Source organism: Stomoxys calcitrans, chromosome 2 (assembly GCF_963082655.1).
Source record: "Stomoxys calcitrans chromosome 2, idStoCalc2.1, whole genome shotgun sequence".
Lineage (NCBI taxonomy): Eukaryota > Metazoa > Arthropoda > Insecta > Diptera > Muscidae > Stomoxys > Stomoxys calcitrans.
In genome coordinates this window covers 164,826,725-164,846,449 of record NC_081553.1, presented here as the reverse complement: position 1 = coordinate 164,846,449, position 19,725 = coordinate 164,826,725, and the positions used below count along the sequence as shown (strand labels likewise).

Sequence of the window (19,725 nt, the reverse complement as noted above, 5' to 3'; positions counted from 1 at the left end):
CTACTACCAACCAGAGGTATGTACACTTTGTATGTATGTATGGGTCTATACTAAACTGAATGGGTCATCACGAAGGCCAATCCCACACCTCCACTGCTTACGCAATCCTCAGCTTTTCGCTCGAACAACTGTCAAATCGCATTATAAAAACAAGTAAAAGCGTGCTAAGTTCGGCTGGGCCGAATCTTATATACCCTCCACCATGGATCGCATTTGTTAAGTTCTTTGAATGACTTTTTCAATATATATATGAGCTACATCAAGTTAATAACCGATATGGTTAATACCCCCTCCAAAATTTTAGGCAAATCGAGTAAAAATTGCGCCCTCCAATGGCTCAGAGTGTTAAATTGGAAGATCGGTTTATATGGTAGCTACATCAGGTTATCAACCGATTTAGACCATGCTTGGCACAGTTGTTAGAAGTCATACCAAAACGATGCATGCAAAAATTCAACCAAATTCGATAAGACTTGCGCCCATTTGAAGATCAAGAAGTCTAATCGGCTTTATCACGGTATGGACTCATTTAGACCATACTTAGCAGTTCTTGGAAGTCGTTCCTCAACGTTCTGTACAAAATTGCAGCCGAGACGGATAAGACTTGCGCCCTCTAGAATCTCAAGACCCAAGATCGGTTTAAATGGCAGCTATATCAGATTATGAACCTGCGATACCAAAACACCACGTGCCCAGTATCTCTTTAAAGACAAACAAATAATAATGGATAAGAATTGCTATGCTATTGGAGCAATATAAAGTTATGAACCGATTCGGGCCATACTTGGATTGGATATTGGAGACCATAGTAGATGCCATTGTGCAAAACATCAACCAAATTGGTTGATATAGAGGCTCCAGAAATATAAACGTGAGATCGGTTCAGACCATCGGGCTTCGTTTCGCAGGCTAATGTGAAATATTTGTGAAATGAAGTGACCCGTATGATAGATTTCACCAAAAAAACTGTGAAACCATTTCACTAAAAATTTTATGGTGAAAACAATGTGAATTCCTCCTTATACTGAAAATACACCTTAAAATCACAAGACAACTGTTGAATAACAACTTTTGGGTTGTAGTCAGTGTGGGCTAAATTGAGATTTAAAAAAACGTATACAATTCGGTCTCAAATTTTTTTCGCTTTTGTCAAAAATGTTGGGATTGTCATTACAATTCCATTTACCATGAGCTTAAGAGATCCAAGGGGAAACACGCCTCCTGATGCGTTGCTCGCCCTCGCGAACTACGCCCTCTAGGGATTCAAAAAACAAAATCGGGAGATCGGTTTATATGGGAGCTATATCAGGTTATGAACCGATTCAGACCATATTTGGCACGAATGTTAAAGGTCATGTGCAATATTTCAGCCAAATCAGACAAGAACTGGACCCTTTAGAGACTCAAGAAGTGCATTCGGAAGATCGGTTCATATGGAAGCTATATCACGTTTTAAACCGATTCAAGCCATTCTTGGCTCGTACAAAGTCTGGTCAAAAAATAACGTTATTTTCAAATTTCGTGACTTACGTATGTTCGAGTTTCGCGTTTTTTTCTGTTATGTTGGTACACATGTCTGCTATTGGGTTGCCCAAAAAGTAGTTGCGGATTTTTCATATTGTCGGCGTTGACAAATTTTTTCATAGCTTGTGACTCTGTAATTGCATTCTTTCTTCTGTCAGTTATCAGCTGTTATTTTTAGCTTGCTTTAGAAAAAAAGTGTAAAAAAAGTATATTTGATTCATATTTGATTCAAGTTCATTCTAAGTTTTATTAAAAATGCATTTACTTTCTTTTAAAAAATCCGCAATTACTTTTTGGGCAACTCAATATATATGTTGGTATATCAGCCATTTTGGAATGTCAGTTTGTTTTTGACAGATAAAAAGGTTAGTCGTGTTTTGGTGTGCTCTTCGATTTTTTACATTCGAAAAATGGATAAATAAACTATATTAAGTTTTGTGAAACCAAAGAGCGACTTTCAGAAATGTCTCCAGGATTGGAAAAACCGGAAAAAAAATGGAAAAAATATCTGAGAGGGTTTACTTTTTTAAAAAATCAAATAACGGTTATTTTTTGATCAAACCTCTTATACTTTGTTGGGTCTCAGATCATTACTTCGATAAGTTACAAACGGAAGGACGATGTTAGCATTATTGGGATGCCCAAAAAGTAATTGCGGATTTTTCATATAGTCGGCGTTGACAAATTTTTTCACAGCTTGTGACTCTGTAATTGCATTCTTTCTTCTGCCAGTTATCAGCTGTGACCGTTAGCTTGCTTTAGAAAAAAAGTGTAAAAAAAGTATATTTGATTAAAGTTCATTCTAAGATTTATTAAAAATGCATTTACTTTCTTTTAAAAAATCCGCAATTACTTTTTGGCAACCCAAACAAGATAATTATTGATGAATAAATAACAAATAAAATAACGGTTTTTTATCAGACCTCGTATGTTGGAGGTTATAAAAAAAATTACTGCAAAATCAGGTTTTGGACCATACATCGCACATCTGTTGATTGCCATAGAAAACGTCATAGTACAAAATTTCAAGGTTCAAGAAGTATACTCGGGAGATCGGTTTTCATGGGAGCTATTTATGGGAGACCACCGTAGCGCAGAGGTTAGCATTTTCGCCTATGACGCTAAACGCCTGGTTTCGAATCCTGGCAGGAACATCGGAAAATTTTTCAGCGGTGATTATCCCCTCCTAATGCTGGCGACATATGTGGGGTACTTTGCCACGTAAAAACTTCTTCCCAAAGAGGTGCCGCTCTAAGGAGGTCCCTTATCATTGAGCTTCAAATTGCATCGGACAGCACTCATTGATTTGTGAGGTTTGTCCTAGTTCATTAATGAAATGTTCAGGGCAAATTTTCATTTGCATATTTAAACATGGTTATTCCCTCCTAACGCTGGCAACATTTGTGAATTACTATTTACATTTGTTTCACTAGCCGAACGTAGAATAGCGTTCCAAGCGCCGCGATCTCCTGCGCTCATTCTAAAATCTCTGACACCAAGTTTCGAGGTGTCTCCCACCATTTGATCTTTCCATCGGGCTTTTAGTCTTCCCGGCTTGCGTGTACCGCCGAATTTACCTTCAAAAGACTTCTTTTCTGGAGCTTCTTCATCTAATCTTACAATATGGCCTAGCCAATGCAGCCGTTGCATTTTGATGTGTGTAACTTTGCTATCGTCGTCAAAGCAATACCTTTTGGGCCGTTATCGCAGAGACCATCCAAATCATCATCTGGTGTATAGATATCCACCGCCTAGAAGCCTTAAGCGTGAGGTTCTTCAACAGAATCAAGCGCCATATCAAGCGCGTCTAGACAACATTCATGCAGACACGGTAGCAGATGCGGTAAATGGCTACTGGGTGAATGTAGCCCTTGGAGAACGACCGCCTCCCATTGCACCTGAAGAAATTGACCTCCCCCGGCAAACCAGAGTAGTTCTGGCTCAATTACGTTCCGGCAGATGCAGCCGCCTCAACTCCTACAGAGCGAGGTTTGATGTCGCCGTGCAAGATGTATGTCCCGATTGTAACCAGGGACCGCACGATACACGTCATCTGTTTAACTGCCCAGCCAGATCCACTCGACTCAGACCCAGATCCCTGTGGACGCACCCTGGGTCTTGACATTCAACAGAATCAAGCAGACGAAAGATAGAACACAACAAACTGCTACAACAACAACATCGTCGTCATAGAGCTCATACAGCTCGTGGTTCATACGTCGCCTATATTCTCCATTAACGCATACTGGTCCATATATTTTACGAAGAATCTTTCTCTCAAATACTCCAATAACTGCCCCATCTGCCTTCACAAGTACTATGCCATGTACAAACACTCCGTCACGCCGTTCGGACTCGCTTAAACTTGAATCGGACTGCACTAAATGATATGTGAGAAGTTTGGCCCTGTTCTTTTCGATATGGCCCATTTACAAACCCAACTAACCTACACTTATAGGAAATTTTGGGCAAAATATTAAGGGCCTAGCTCTACTCCTTCGAAATTAAGCATGGATTTATACCCCCGTACTATGTTGTCATATCGAGCATAAGAAAGAGCGGGTGCCTCCCGGCCTCTCGTTGAGACTGTCCACTCGAAACCGCTGATGGTGAGCGACAGCAATTACTGTTACTCCGTATGGAGCATGCCACCTTCCTAACCTGTGGATGCCCCCGATAGCTCCCAGCTAAGCTTCTCGTGATAACGATGAACACCACACAGATCGAAGCTCAAAGATTCAGACCGTGTGGTGCTCATGATTATCCCGAGCCGGCTGGAAGTTAGTATGCGTTATGTACATTTTTCAACTGACAACAGTGACTGCTGCTGTAACCAAAATTCATAACGAGCACCCGTCCTACATTTTAATTTAAATATCGATGCAAGTATTTTTGTAGGAGCGTGATTTACCAACGATTCCACTCAGCTTTTGCTGTCGACCCATAGAAATGAAAACATCATAAGGCATTGTATTCTATTTCATGTACCATAAAAATGTACAGCTTGATTTATTCAAAATAAATTGAGTTTTTATATGCTTTATGTATGTACGACTATTTGACACATTCTATCTAAGTTTACAATCTTAAAAAACTATATAAACTAATCTTAATTATATGATAAAAAAATGTTAATCTTAGTCTTCGTTCGGAGAACTTGGCCACCAGATTATGGAACAAAAACTGTCTGATGGACAAATCACATTCTTGTGTTTAACTAACTTACGATAGACGTGTCTTTGACTTTGAAAAGAGCAATGTTTCATTTTTAATATAAACTCCCAATTGTTGAGAGGGAGCCGCGAAATACAAGGCATACAAGGGTATGCAAAAGAATGGGGGTGCTTTGTAAATAAATTGGCAAAGGCCCGCAGATAAAAATAAAATATGCATATATTGTCAAAACTTACGAGAGAATGGAGAAGTAACACAAAACAAAAGAACAGGATCAATAAATAACGAACTAGATGCACTCGCAGCAGTATTAGATATCATTGGCAAATGCAAAACATTAGCGATTTGGAAAGAGTTTAACTACATAGCCATTCGACTACAGTTTGTGTAGCGGCGTGATATTAAATTAAATGAAGTGGGTTAGAGCAGTGTGACAATAAAAAACGATATGAAAAGGGCAGCAAATATAAATTACAGCCAAAGGCACACCAATAACTTTGTGTGACAGTTCTAAACTATTACAAGTATGCTGAATGTGGTTCGGACTGTAGCTTCATTTGATATTTACTTTGTAACTTATTAAAAACCTTATAAGAGACTTATGATTCAGAGCTGCTAAAAGTACGTGAGCGGCTTAAACGCCGCGCAGCCGCTTTCAAGACGGCAGCATCACTGTCGCCTGGCAATTCCGGTAATTTTAATATCTCATTGAGTTGCACTTTTAGTTCTTGCGTCGCGGGGCGTTCCTCCGGCTTTGCAGAGAGCATTTTCTTCAGCAATTCATACTCTTTGGGATGCTTGTGGGGAAAATCCTTGGGGTATATACCATCGCGCAACGATCTGAGGGTCATAATGCGCTCCATTTCGGTGCCAAAGTAGACCAGCAGCTCAAAGAAAATCAAGCCCAACGAGTAGATGTCCACTTTGAAATCATAAGGCAAACCGCGTAACTGCTCGGGCGACATATAGAGATGAGTTCCCACTTGCTGGGTGTGTCGAACGCACGATGGCATGCCCGTTTTGTCGCCACATTTAGTAACTATATTTGGTATGTCAGCCATATCGGTGACCAGTCCAAAGTCACCGATCTTGATTTGCCCCTCCTGCGAGAAAAATATATTGCTGGGCTTGAGATCACGATGGATGAGTCCCTTGTAATGGACGTAGTCGACAGCGTCGACAATTTGATGGAAAATACTGGCAATGTATTCGAGACGATTCTCTGTCACATTATCTCTGAGCCAATCGCGTAGGGACTCTTTGCGACACAACTGCATTTGTATGTACAGATAGACTTTGTTTTGCACCGGCTTGACGGGATTGGACACGTGCTCTCGGCAATTATTATTCTGCTCCGCACCAGCACCAGCACCACCTCCACTTATATTCAGAGCCAAGTCGCGTGGTCGATTCTTTTTGCGATTTTGCCCCGCATTGGAGGCATTGGAAATGGCGAACTCTTCGAGCACAATTTCGGCCTGCATTTCTTCTTCGCCATTTGCAGATCCTACAAATTCAATTTGGAATGAATCTGAAAGTTGGGAGTAATCGATATTCCGCCGGCCCCTGCTAAAACTCAAGTCCGTGGAATTGGAGTGAATATCGATGGATATGGCACCGTTTTGAGATTTTTTCTTGTTGTCCACCACACTTTCGTCGTCGCTTTCACTTTCGCGCAACGCCAGCGATTGTGACTCCGAACGAAAAACAATACAGGAATCTTCGTCCTCGTCTTCATCCAGATCAATTAGACGATTGTCATAACCATGCTCTGAGCTACAGGCTGTAGAAGTCATGGACTCCATCCACGATCGCAGCTGTTGATTCTTGTCAATTTTAGCAGGGAATACTGATTGCGTATCGGTTGGCGTTTCGATTTGAATTGAGGTGGACATTTCACTAGCCAGCCATTTACTGTCCTCCTCCTCCTGCCATCCTGGTGGCGGTTTCTCTACCCAGGACTAAAACGTAAAATAGATTGTTATTCGAATGACATCAAACATAAAGATGATTCCAAAACATACCTGAAAATACCGCACAATATTCTGATGTTCGCAATTGGCCAACGTTTTCACTTCTCGCATGACACGCATACGCGACTCTTCCTTATTGGGCAGGGTTATACGCTTAATGGCATACTTGCAGTCGTCTAGTTTATTCTTTGCCTCGAAAACCACTCCAAAACCACCACGGCCCAAGCACTGCATTAAATCGAAATCGCTCTGGAAGCGCGAAGAAAAATGATCACCAGAATTGGAAGTTGATTCGGACAAAGACCGATTGGCAACCTTTGTGCTCTTCGAAGCCGTATTGGTACTGGTAGTGGTCGTCGTCGCTGTAGTAGTTGGGCCCAATAGAGCGGCTGTAGAAGATTCTGTGGCTTCAATGCCAGTAGGCACTGGTATGTGGCGTTCGATGACCACAATTTGCCTTTCGCGATTTCTCTGGCCTATGAAAAGATTCATTAGCACAGCCGAGGTAAAGGCAATAACAACAATCTCTTTCCACCAGAACCACAGTGACAATATGACCACTTTCACTGGAGCATCGATATCATCCAAATTGAAAGCTAAGTCGTCTTCAGTGCTGCTATTGATCGAAGTCGATGGCTTATGTTCAGCATCCTTGATGGCAGGCAAACCATTTTGTTTGCTATTGTTGTTGTTGCAAACTTCGTCATCCTTTGGCTTTTCCAACTCCCCAGATGTATACAAATAGAAGCCATTGCCATTTACATATTCGGAGGCATTTAACACGGATTGGGCCGACAGAGCAAACATTTCATCGTCATAGGGCACCAGCTCGTTGCCCTTCGTTTCTGCACTCGGTAGTGCCTGTTGTGCACCACCCCCCGATATGATTTTCTCGCCATTTTGTTTATAAATTACCAGAGAATTGCTATTGGCCCCTATAGGACGCCATGGAATTTTCGGCATTGTAGATTCCGTTGTCAGTTGTGTGTACAGATGTGACTTATCGACAATTTCCTTTCGTAAATTAATCGATTCCTGGAAATAGGAAAACACAAAATTAATTTGAGTTGAAACAAAGTTAAAACAAATTGTGTGGCCTAAGTCACTTTCTTTTTTTTTTTTTTTTTTTAACATTGGGCCATGTTTAGGTACAGCGCCCGCCTATGAAATCTAGTGGTACCGCTAGTACCACTAGATTTCACCTATTTTATTAATTTGTTTATTAGTCAATGGAACAAATATCCTTACAGACTAAGATGACTTCCGTAACAAATGTTTAAATAGTAATGTATGATAATAAAGAGGTGCATACTACAAAAATATATAATATAAAATGGATCTAAAAATTTCTTTTGATGTGCTAAAATCAATACATGGTTTTGTTATCCTTATTCCCGCTAGAATAAGGATAACATGCAACAGTTCGGATCAGTTTTAACATGGAAACTGTAGACATGAGAGGCCATTTTCGCCAGGCATGCCCACTCTGTATGAGATAGTATCCCATAGATAGATCGTCAATGTTTGTGATCTGCTGGCAGGACCTCACTGCTTTTCGATCACACCTGCGGCCAATGAACAATGTCGTTCATAATTTTTTCGAAGAGATATGAGTTCGGGAGATCAGACTCGATGGCGTCATTGAAGAGTATGACATGATCGACCGTATGAAACGTCTAGGATAGGTCAAGGGCTAAGGGTTAGTTCCTTCTCAGGGTCTTTTCTCATTCAGCCCGCGGCTGATATGTGTGGTGTTGGCGTCGACCGCAGCACATGTTGTGTTTTCATGTGCTGCAGTAGACGCGGAGACAACACTTGACCAAAAATTTTACTTTTGATTTGTACCGGCTTATATGCCTGCTTGGGCGGCCCCGGGTTCTCAACCCTAAAAATACGAAATACCTATTTCGTACGCTGCTTTCAAATAAATTTTATTTGATAAGAACACCTCCCCATAACACTCACCATTGACCAACCACAGGAATACATAACCTTTGAGCGCTGAACGTTTATCAATCAGAAGAAGGCCGATTGGGTCGGCTTCAGAGGGTACACCAATCGCAGCTTCAGTGAGCTGACACCCGCCTCAAATGTGCTAGTTGCCGCGAAGAAATTCCGCGACATCATTACAGCCGCAGTCGTTCGCTTTATACCAACCGGTAGAATACACCAAGAGGGGCCCAATTTTCCGGTACAGGCAGCGGTACTCCCAGACGAGCGTGATGGGATTCGTTGCGCGAACCCCACTAACCCCAGAATCAGCGGATTTTGTGGCAGGAAGGGATGACAGGGCAGAGAGTGACAAGGCAAGGATTCATCGTTTCTGCGGTCTCCGAATCGTCCAATTCCTAATTTTGTCCAATTTAACGTGGACAAAATTAGGAATTTCATCCGCGGCGCGGCGTCACGAATTATCTGTGTGACCGCCAGTCGTTTGTGGAATTTATGGATAAGAAGTTGAAACACCGTAGAGTGAAACAAGGGGTTCCACACCCCACCAACAGAACCAAGCAGACGAAAGATAGAAGATGCAACACAACACACTGCTGCAACATCAACAACCTTTTACTTTATTCCATAATGACTCGATCGGTATACATGTCCAAACTCCCAGCACGTGATAGCTGTGTGCACCACACAAGTTGGAACTTTGAGGTCCGATCTGTGTGGTGTTCTTTGCTGTCACGAGAAGCTTAGCTGCGAGCTGCCGGACGTGTCTACAGGTTGCGGATAGTGGAATGCTCCATACGGAGAAGCTTCAACGGCAGTCGCGGACAATCAACGGTATCGAGCGGAGTGTCTCAGTGGGTGGCAGCGGCTCTTGCACATATAGGAAGATGCCTATGATGTTCGATATGACAAGGCGAGTTATTGGCGCCTTATAATAACCAATGGCCACCCTGTCGGAGGCCACCGTAGCGCAGAGGTAAGCATGTCCGCCTATGACGCTGAAAGCCTGGGTTCGTATCCTGGCGAGACCACCAGAAAAAAATTTTCAGCTGTGGTTTTCTCCTCCTAATGCTGGCAACATTTATGAGGTACAATGCCATGTAAAACTTCGCTCCAAAGAGGTGTCGCACTGCGGCACGCCGTTCGGACTCGGCTATAAAAAGAAGGCCCCTTATGATTGAGCTTAAAACTTAAATCAGACTGCACTCATTGATATGTGAGAAGTTTGCCCCTGTTCCTTAGTGGAATGTTCATGGGCAAACTTTGCATTTGCACCCTGTTCCCGCGGCGATATGTCCTTTGAATAGGTCCTTTCCGTTCGGACTCGGCTATAAAAAGAAGGCCCCTTATGATTGAGCTTAAAACTTAAATCGGACTGCACTCATTGATATGTGAGAAGTTTGCCCCTGTTCCTTAGTGGAATGTTCATGGGCAAACTTTGCATTTGCACCCTGTTCCCGCGGCGATAGGTCCTTTGGACCGGAACGAGCTTGCCCACCTATAGGAGATTGACGAGGATCGCCACATTCCGAAAATGTGGCTAAAACAGCAACAAGTTTAGAGCAAGGCCGCGTAGGCTGATCCAGTGGCAAACCTGCTGGTGCCAATACCATCCACCTATACAAGCGAAAGATTACAACATCTCGATTCGCGCACTCTTACATTTTTCCATTTTCTTCTTCTTTCTGCGGAAGAGACGTATCTCCTCTTTTGTTTTCTTTCAATAGCTCTCCTTCATCTGGCGCTTTGCTATTGACTGTTAAGTTGCCCTGTATTCTGCATACTTGGCTTCAGTAGCTTTTTGACTCTCCAGGTCATACCAGGGCTAGCTTGGAGGAGGCTTTTGGCAGCCAATTACGAATGTTGTGGCTCTCTCCATGGAGTGGGCAATGGTTTGCCCTTAAGCTGCTATACTTTCCTGACAGGTGTGCTTCTTTCAAACAATCGGGTCAGAGTGTATGCAACTTTCCGATATCCAGCTTCCGTGTCAGATCGTATGTTTCTTCCCACACTAAGATGGATGCGAACTTTTACTGCAACAAGCCTATGATCCGCATTGATGTTCGCCTTCGGAAGTTGAATGCCTTCCAGGTTTTACAACATGATCTCGATATTGTTTTTGTTTTAGCAGTGTGCTTCCTCTGCTTGATTCTGTTGGATTTTTTGATTTTGGGGTGTGTGCATAGGGATCTGGGTCTGGCTGGGCAGTTAAGCAGGTAACGTGTGTCGTACGTGGTCCCAGGTAACAATCGGGACTCACATCCTGCACATTGGCATCAATTCCAGCTCTGTAGCAGTTAAGGCAGCTGCATCTGTCGGATCGTAAACCGATCTGAACCATATACGACACGGATGTAAAATGCCTAACGTAAGTCACTGTGTCAAATTTCAGTGAAATCGGATTATAAATGCGCCTTTTATGGGGCCAAGACTTTAAATCGAGATAGCTATATCCAAATCTGGACCGATTTGGACCATGTTGCAGAAAAATATCGAAGAGTCTAACACAACTCACTGTCCCAAATTTCGGCGAAATCGGACAATAAATGCGCCTTTTATGGGCGCAAAACCTCAGATCGAGAGATCGGTCTATATGACAGCTATATCCAAATCTGGATCAATCTGGGCCAAATTGAAGAAGAATGATGTCGAAGGGCCTAACACCACTCACTGTCCCAAATTTCGACGAAATCGGACAATAAATGCGCATTTTATGGGCTTAAGACCCTTAATCGAGAGATCGGTCTATATTGCAGCTATATCCAAATCTGGACTGGCAGGATTACAATGCAACAACAAGGAGAAAAAGGAAGCATAACCCAACAGGCATTGCAAAACGCCTTTTGCTACCTGTTGTATTGTATTCAATAACTTTAATGGTAAATGCCTTGCAGTTATTCAGGTTTATCTGAACTTGTTGAATGTCACAAATCGATCAATTTCTGCTAAGTATTTTTTATTTACACGTATTTATGGATTATTTTACGTGTTAATGAACGGGGAATTATTTAAATACGTGTTTATGAATCTTACTTTACGGCGCATCTTACTTTACGGCGGCTATATATCTGAGTTAGCACGGGCACGTTGCAAATTTTTCAAAAATTCCTAATTAATGACCCCTCATAAATGTGGTTTCTGTAATAAAATCATGCCCAACAGGTAGCCAACGTAAAACACATCATCAATAAAAAATTTCGCTTTTCTTTTCCTTCTTAAATTTATGGGTCGATTATGGGTAGCAACCAACGTTCAGTTGTGTGGTTGTCTGACAACGCAACCGAAACAAAAATGTGTATGGCAACTTTTTTCATTTGGTACAGGCATGTTTTTCGGCCTAGAGACGAAGCCTATTGAAATTGGAAAAAATCGGCTCAGATTTAGATATAGCTCCCATATATATGTTCGCCCGATTTGCAGTAATAATGCAATGAAATAGTCATTTGTTAACCGATTCTCTCGAAATTCGGCAGGAAGGTTTTTCTCCTGACTCTTGACATTACTGGTGAACTTTATACAAATCGGTTAAGATTTAGATATAGCTATCATATATATTCATATCGCCCGATTTCCACAGGAAGCGCATTTATTGACCAATACTGCCAAAATTGTTCATAACGCTTTCCTATCTAAAAAGTTTAGTCGATTCAGACTTAGATGTAGCTCCTATATATATGTCATCTCATTTTGTTCATTGGTTATGTGGCTTTTCGTAAAAGCTACAGCGGTCAAAAAAAGTATTCATCATTCAATGTTTTTTTTTTAATAAGTCTACAAAAGACAATTGGAATAAAAACATATTAAACTAATGATGCAGTAGTGCTTGTGTGATATATATGTACACAATTTCATTGTTTTTAAAGAAAAAAATAGTATTTATTGGAACAAAAAGGGCCATTTTACAGCTGAACACAAAAAATTAAACAAAAAAAGTATTCATCATTGCAAAAAAACAAAAAAATAAATAACATAATTTAAAAAAATTAATACTTTGTTATTCGACCACCGCGTCTTATAACTTCTTTTAAACGGTTTGACATCGATTGGACTAATTTAGCGGTTATATTTTGGTCTATATTGGTCCATTCCTCCATTATCACCAGTTGCATTTGACTCTTGCTCGAAAAATTGCGCGTTCTCAATTTGCGTTCGAGATGTTCCCAAAGATGTTCAATTGGGTTCAAGTCGGGACTTTGAGGAGGAGTTTTAATGACTTTGGGGCAGTTATACAGCATCCACATCTTGGTATTTAAAGCAGAATGTTTGGGGTCATTATCTTGATAATATTGAAAGTTATTACCAAGCCCAAGTTTTACAGCACTATCTTTTAAATTCCTCTTTAAAATGTCAATGTAATACTTATGATCCATTACTCCATTAATAATTTCAAGATTTCCCGCTCCTGAAGCCGCCATACACCCCCAAACCATTAAACCACCTCCACCATGTTTTACAGTAGCAACTGTGTTTCGTTCTTCAAGCTCTGTATTTGGTTTTCTGTACACTATGACCTTTCCATCGCACCCAAAAAGATTAAACTTGCTCTCGTCTGCAAAAATGACTGTTTTCCAAAATGATTCGGGCTGTTTTACATACATTTTTGCGAAGTTTAGCCTTTTCACTCGGTTTATTTTATTTATAAAGGGCTTCTTACGTGCAGTTCTTCCTCTGTAACTATGCCTTTTGAGTGTATTTCGAATTGTTTGTGTAGTAACTTCCTTCCCTAAATATTCCATAGTGTTTTTACGAAGAATGGTCGCATTTGTCTTCGGAGTTTTCTGAACTTGCCGCACTAGCCAACGCACATCTCCAACTGAAAGTGCTTTTGGTCGACCAGATCTTGGTTTATTGTCAACAGTTTTCGTTTCTGTCCACTTTCTGATGATGGATTGTATAGTAGATCGTGGTCTATTTAATATTTCACTGATAGTTTTTTGAGTTAAACCATTCCTGTGGTGTTTTATTATCAAAACTTTTACCTCATCAGAAACCTCGTTTTGCTTACGACCCATTTTGACAAAAACTATATTTTCAATGAAATTAAATATTTGCTGTCAAGGGCAAAGCCTCCTTTACTAAATAAAACAGAAAAGGGGGATTCCCAAATAATATTTGAATTTGACTTTGATGATAGCACATCAATGATGAATACTTTTTTTGTTCTGTTTTTGGTGTTATTATATAAAATTGCACTTTTTGCGCTAATTAAATTTATTTTTTGAATTTATTTTAAAACATATTACGAAAAATAAACTATTGCATAAAACTGCATTATTTGTTTACTTTAAATTTTCTTCAATTACCCAAAATAAGTGAATTTATTATCAATTTTGCTAATGATGAATACTTTTTTTGACCGCTGTATAAGCCGTCTTGGATTTGTATGATTTAAAAAAAAAAGAAAAAAATCAAATTTTTTCACAAAATTATAATTTCAATGTGGTTTATGCGCGACTACTATGTGGCATAGAACCTTGTAAAAGCTGGCGGCATTTACAAGGTACTATTCCACAAAGGGGTTATCAATGAGAAGCTTGTCCATGTCCCTTAATGGAATATTCATGGGTATCATAAGAAAAATCAGCGAACCCAAACAACTACAACAGCTGTGCCATATTTCAAGCCGTCAGCTTGGTTATGAATGTTTTTAGCCTAAGTTCTTGTTTCTTACCTGTATGTATAACTGTTTGTCATACATTCCCACATATATGGAAGGACTTATTGTAGGCAAAGGCATTTCAAACAAATTGTCGTCGCGATTCCAAAGCCATTGGGCAGATGCAAACATATCAATGGATTCCAAATCATCAGATTCACTTATTTTCCAAGCACTTACAATGGGATGGTTAAACTGAAATCGAAAATTATATCGTTTTGTTATATAAAACCACAACATAGCGCATAGAGGTATACACACCTTGTGTTTCCATAGCATAGCTGAGGGATCCGATTTACTAAAAGCACAAATAACGCCCTCGGGTACAATGACCTTTATATCCAAATCCAGCATGGCCATATCGATGTCACTGAATTTGCGATCGTGACAATCAGCAGAACGAACTAAATCCAATTCGTGTTGGCCAACACTGAAATTCCAGCGTTCTGTACCTGTACGCGTCTCAATGGCTCGCACTGTTTGTGTTAAACGTCTTACCACAATGACATCATCCACCAAGGGATCATGTTCGTCCATATAATTGGGCGTGCGCTGAAATTGTGTCTCATTTTCATTCTCAAGCGGATCGTCACCATCTTCAATGGGAGCCATCACATTGGGTTCGGGTTCAGTTGCATTCACACAACCATCCATGGAGCACTCATATATCATTTGCCCTGTGCGCGCTGAAACACCATATGTGCGGGTTTCTTTGCCACCCGATATGACCAAATCGTCCGAAAACTTTGACGAGGAACTTAACAAATTGTCGGTGGTAATGGGTATGGGATCAATAGATTGGCCATCGAATTTATAAATGCCACCACTTAGTGAGGGAATCATACGAACAAATTGTCCATTATTGGTCAATTCCAAACGATGTATACTCGAAGATATCAAGGGTCCCGGAGCCGTGGGTATACTCCAGCGCATTTTTCCACCTTTTGTTATATCCAATGCCGTGAGACGTCCATCTAGAGTCGTCACATACAAAAGTCTGAAAGAATAGAAAAAGAGAAATCACCATAACGTTGAAGTTTACAAATTAAAAAAAAAAACAAACTTTATAATGAAATCTGCCAAGCGATTGGTGTCCATTATCCATATCCCAACAAACAAGGACCAGCTGTACAAAAATAAAATACCATTCTGTTTGCATGCATTTTTTCTGCTCACTTCTATCGATAGCAGATCAATAAAACGAACAAATCAACAAAAAATTTATTACAAAAATAGATAAGGCGTCATATAAACGATAATTGGCCAGAGTATTAAAAAAATATGATTGATGTAAGGGCTGGGCTGGTATTACCCAAAACTCAAGATAGGGCAATTCCATTTGCTTCGACTGTGCTGCTTTGAACGAAATCATATTCGCTTAATGAAGGAATAATGCACATAAAAAATTGCAAAACAAGTTTAAAAAAAAAAACATATTCAAAATATATTTGGCTAAGTTTCAGATAATTTTGTTGCTCGATGGGAACCATCTTCAGTGTTTTTATAGTCGAAACCAAATAGAATATCACAGGCTGATAAAGTTTTATAGCATTGATAATGAGATGTTTATAATGTTTTTGGTTATTCCAGCATTCTATTTGCGGAATGAGTCTAAGTTAATCTGTGGTGTACTGAGCCGCTGTGAAAAGACCAAAAAAAAAGAGTCCAACCACTTTCTTAGTACCCTACAAGTACTGAAAAGGAATCTGAAAGAAAAGTACGCTGAACTCTCTTCCATCCCCCGGAAATCAAATGAAGCGCTATTCCTACCCAGCATGAGTTCATCCCGTTTTCCAGCATACCATCAACACGGATTCCATAAAACGCATAGCACTATAAGAGCACTTACCGCCATAACCAAGGTCTGTATGGGAAAATACCTTTGTGAACTCAAATCACTTAACCCAGCAATTACGTCCTCGTCTGGCCTTTCAAACTCAACCAAGGATTGAATTGTGAACTATATGTGTAGTCGACACTTATACGTGTGCATTGATCCCTAAGGAGAAAGGTCGTTCCGGTGCACTGATTAAAGGTATGCTCGTGAGTTGTGAGAGTGAGAGATGCAAACACAATTCTTCGTACTTACCGGATTGACCCGATGGAGTCCTCCATTGGCAAAGACTGCCACCTCAGTGTACAAAGCACTGCTACAACAACAATAATTCTTCGTGCGTGAGACTTCAAGACATTAACGACAAATATCACGACGCGAGATACCACAACTTACATACATTCCTGTAGTCAGTGTACTGGACCAACCTTTCACCCTAGGGATCGCAACCCCTGTATTTTCCTGTGAGTCCCGATTTTTCACGTGAGTCCAGATATTTCTTGTGGACATTAACAAGAAATATGACGGCTCACGAAAAACAGCCACGCACGTCAGATTCCATGATAATAAGGTAAACGCAATGCACACACAATCCGCATAAAAACCAAATTTTTCAAGATCAGCCTTATTTGTGTCCATGCTCCGACTGAAGATATGGACAAGTAGACCGAGGATATTTTCTGCAATACAAGCGCCTAGAGAGAGAATATGACCGCTGCCCGCCCATGATATTCTGGGAGATTTTAATGCGAAGATAGGGAAGGAAAATATCTTTGGTCTAAGAGTCGGAAAATTTAACCTCCTCAAAATAACGTTCGATAATGGGTTGAGGCTAATAGATTTATCCGCAGCAAACAACATGGTAGTTAGCAGTACCAGATTTCAATTTAAAAAAAAATAAAAAGCCACATGGTTGTCCCCAGATCAAGAGGTAAGGAACCAAATTGTTAACGTTGTGGTAGATGGAAGGCATTCATCCAGCGTTTTAGATGCACGATTGATCCGAGGAGCGAACATAGATTCGGATCATTATCTTGTTGGAGTTAAGGTTCATACTCGTTTGAGCATGGCGAGAAAGGTACGATGTGACAATGCACGAAAACACATCCGATGGCAACCCAACTGCTTGATGAAAGCACACCTTGTCCCGATGTTGTTGTTAATGTATTTGGAGGTGGCGATCCTCATCAAGCTCCTATAGATAATCAAGCTCATTCCGCCCCATGGGACCTATTGCTGCGGGGACATGATGGCAATTGGCTATTTAAAGGCACCTATAACTCGTCTTGTCATATCGAGGATCATAGGCACTCAGTACTTATGCCTCTCACTGAAACACTCCGCTTGATACCGCCGATTAAATGTTGCTAGCATTAGGAGGGAAAAACCACCGCTGAAAATTTTTTCTAATGGTCTCGCCAGGATTCGAACCCAGGCGTTCAACGTCATAGGCGGACATGCTAACCTCTGCGCTACGATGGCCTCTGATGAACACCACACAGACCACAAAGTTCCAGCCTGTGTTGTTCCCACAGGTTGTTGTTGCCAGGTTGTTCCTATGATATAACGGCGCAGTGGCAATCCATTACCCACTCCATGCAGAATGCCGCGAAATCCTTACTTGAGTACCAGAAGCCTCCCCAAGAAACCAAGAGTGTCGAAATGCTCCTGAAGCCAAGAATGCGGCGTACAGAGCAACCTGACATCATCAACGCAGCAGCCGCTCGCTTTATACCAGCCGGTCGAATACCGCAAGTGCGACCCAATTTCCCGGCGCAAGCAGTGGTACTCGCAGACGAGCGTGATGGGATTCGTGCTATGGACCCCGCTAACCCCAGAATCAGCGAGCTGAATCTGGAAATAAACAGGGTAGTCAACGAACATAAGCGGAATTTGTGGCTGGAACACTTGGAGCAATGTAACTTAGGCACCGGTGCAGGCAAATTGTGGGCCACTGTTAAGTCTCTCTCGAACCCCGGTAGACGGGACGACAGGACCTCAGTCACTTTTGGCGAGTTAACCGTGACTGATCCGAAGAGATGCGCCAGGTTGTTCAACCGTCAATTTATCGTGCATCCCGAGAGAGACAGGGCAAGGAGGAGAGCCATTCGCCGTATTCGTGGTCTCCGAGCCGATGAACAGCCATCACAATTTACCGTGGGCGAAGTTACGAATGTCATCCGTGGCGCCAAATCTTCCAAGGCGTTGGGCCCCGACGGAATCTCTACATTGATGCTGAAGAATCTGGATTTACCTGGAGTTGAGTACCTTACCACTGTCCTTAACCTGTCATTGAACACTCTTATAGTTCCCGATGTCTGGAAATGGGCAGAGTGATCCCGCTACTGAAGCCTGGTAAAGACCCGAGTTTGGGGGAGTCGTACAGACCGATCTCCCTTCTCTCACCAGTGGCTAAGACGCTTGAGGCATTACTCCTCCCGAGCCTCGTAGGAGAATTTCCATTCGCCGAGCATCAACACGGATTTCGGAGACTGCACAGCACAACAACAGCTTTGCATGCCATCACCACACACATTTGCCGTGGCTTCAATCAACCCAGGCCATGTGATAGGACGGTCCTCGTGGCATTGGACCTATCGAAGGCATTCGACACGGTCAGCCATGCCAAATTATTTGAGGACATCGCCAACACGTCCCTCCAGCCAGGCCTTAAACGTTGGGTCGCGAATTATCTGTGTGGCCGCCAATCATTTGTGGAATTTAGGGATAAGAAGTCAAAACACCGTAGAGTGAAACAGGGAGTTCCCCAAGGCGGGGTGATATCTCCGGCTCTGTTTAACCTCTACCTATCCTCCATCCCACCTCCTCCAGACGGCATAGAGATCGTATCATATGCGGACGACTGTACGATCTTGGCATCAGGACCCCCACCCATTGATGACATCTGCGATAGGTTGAACGTCTACCTCAACGAGCTTGCCTCATATTTCGCTGCAAGAAATCTGAAGATATCCGCCACCAAATCTTCAGCCACACTGTTCACTACAAATACGCGTGAGGTGAATTCTGAGCTGACTGTGATGGTCGATGGAGAATTGATTCCGACCATCAAGTGTCCCAAAATACGTGGCGTCACATTTGGCAGCTCCTACACTTTCTCCCCACATGCCACAGCAATCTGCAATAAAGTCAAAAGTAGAAACAAGGTCCTCAAGTCACTCGCTGGCAGCACTTGGGGTGCAGACAAAGAAACCTTGTTGACCACGTACAAAGCAATTGGCCGGTCTGTGGTAAGTTATGCAGCGCCAGTGTGGTCACGTCAGCTTTGTGACACGCAGTGGAATAATATTCAGATCTGTCAGAATGCCGCCCTCCGAACTGCGACGGGCTGCCTCCTTAGTTCTCATGTGGACCACCTCCACCAGGAGACAAAGATCCTACCAGTGCGAAGACATAACTACATGCTGTCTAAGCAATACCTTTTGGGCTGTTATCGCAGAAATCATCCAAATCATCATCTTGTGGATAGATACCCACCGCCCAGAAGCCTTAAGGTAGATCTACATGATCTAGAGCGTGAGGTCCAGCGCTACAAGAGAGAACCTCTAGATCAAGCGGCATATCAAGCGGGTCTGAACAACATTCATGCAGAC

General features: G+C 41.8%; 1 protein-coding gene across 1 annotated transcript in view; it reads right to left on the bottom strand.

Annotated features, from left to right (window-relative positions):
• Positions 1–4,492: 4,492 nt before the first annotated feature.
• Positions 4,493–19,725, bottom strand: part of LOC106087616 (eukaryotic translation initiation factor 2-alpha kinase) — a 28,962-nt gene continuing 13,729 nt past the window's right edge. Inside the window, exons 2-5 of the mRNA XM_013252731.2 lie at positions 14,539–15,274; positions 14,293–14,472; positions 6,723–7,706; positions 4,493–6,659 (exon numbers count right to left, since the gene is read on the bottom strand). Of these exons, the coding sequence (XP_013108185.2) occupies positions 5,298–6,659; positions 6,723–7,706; positions 14,293–14,472; positions 14,539–15,274 (3,262 nt within the window). The 3' untranslated portion in view covers positions 4,493–5,297. The remainder of the gene's footprint in view (positions 6,660–6,722; positions 7,707–14,292; positions 14,473–14,538; positions 15,275–19,725) is intronic.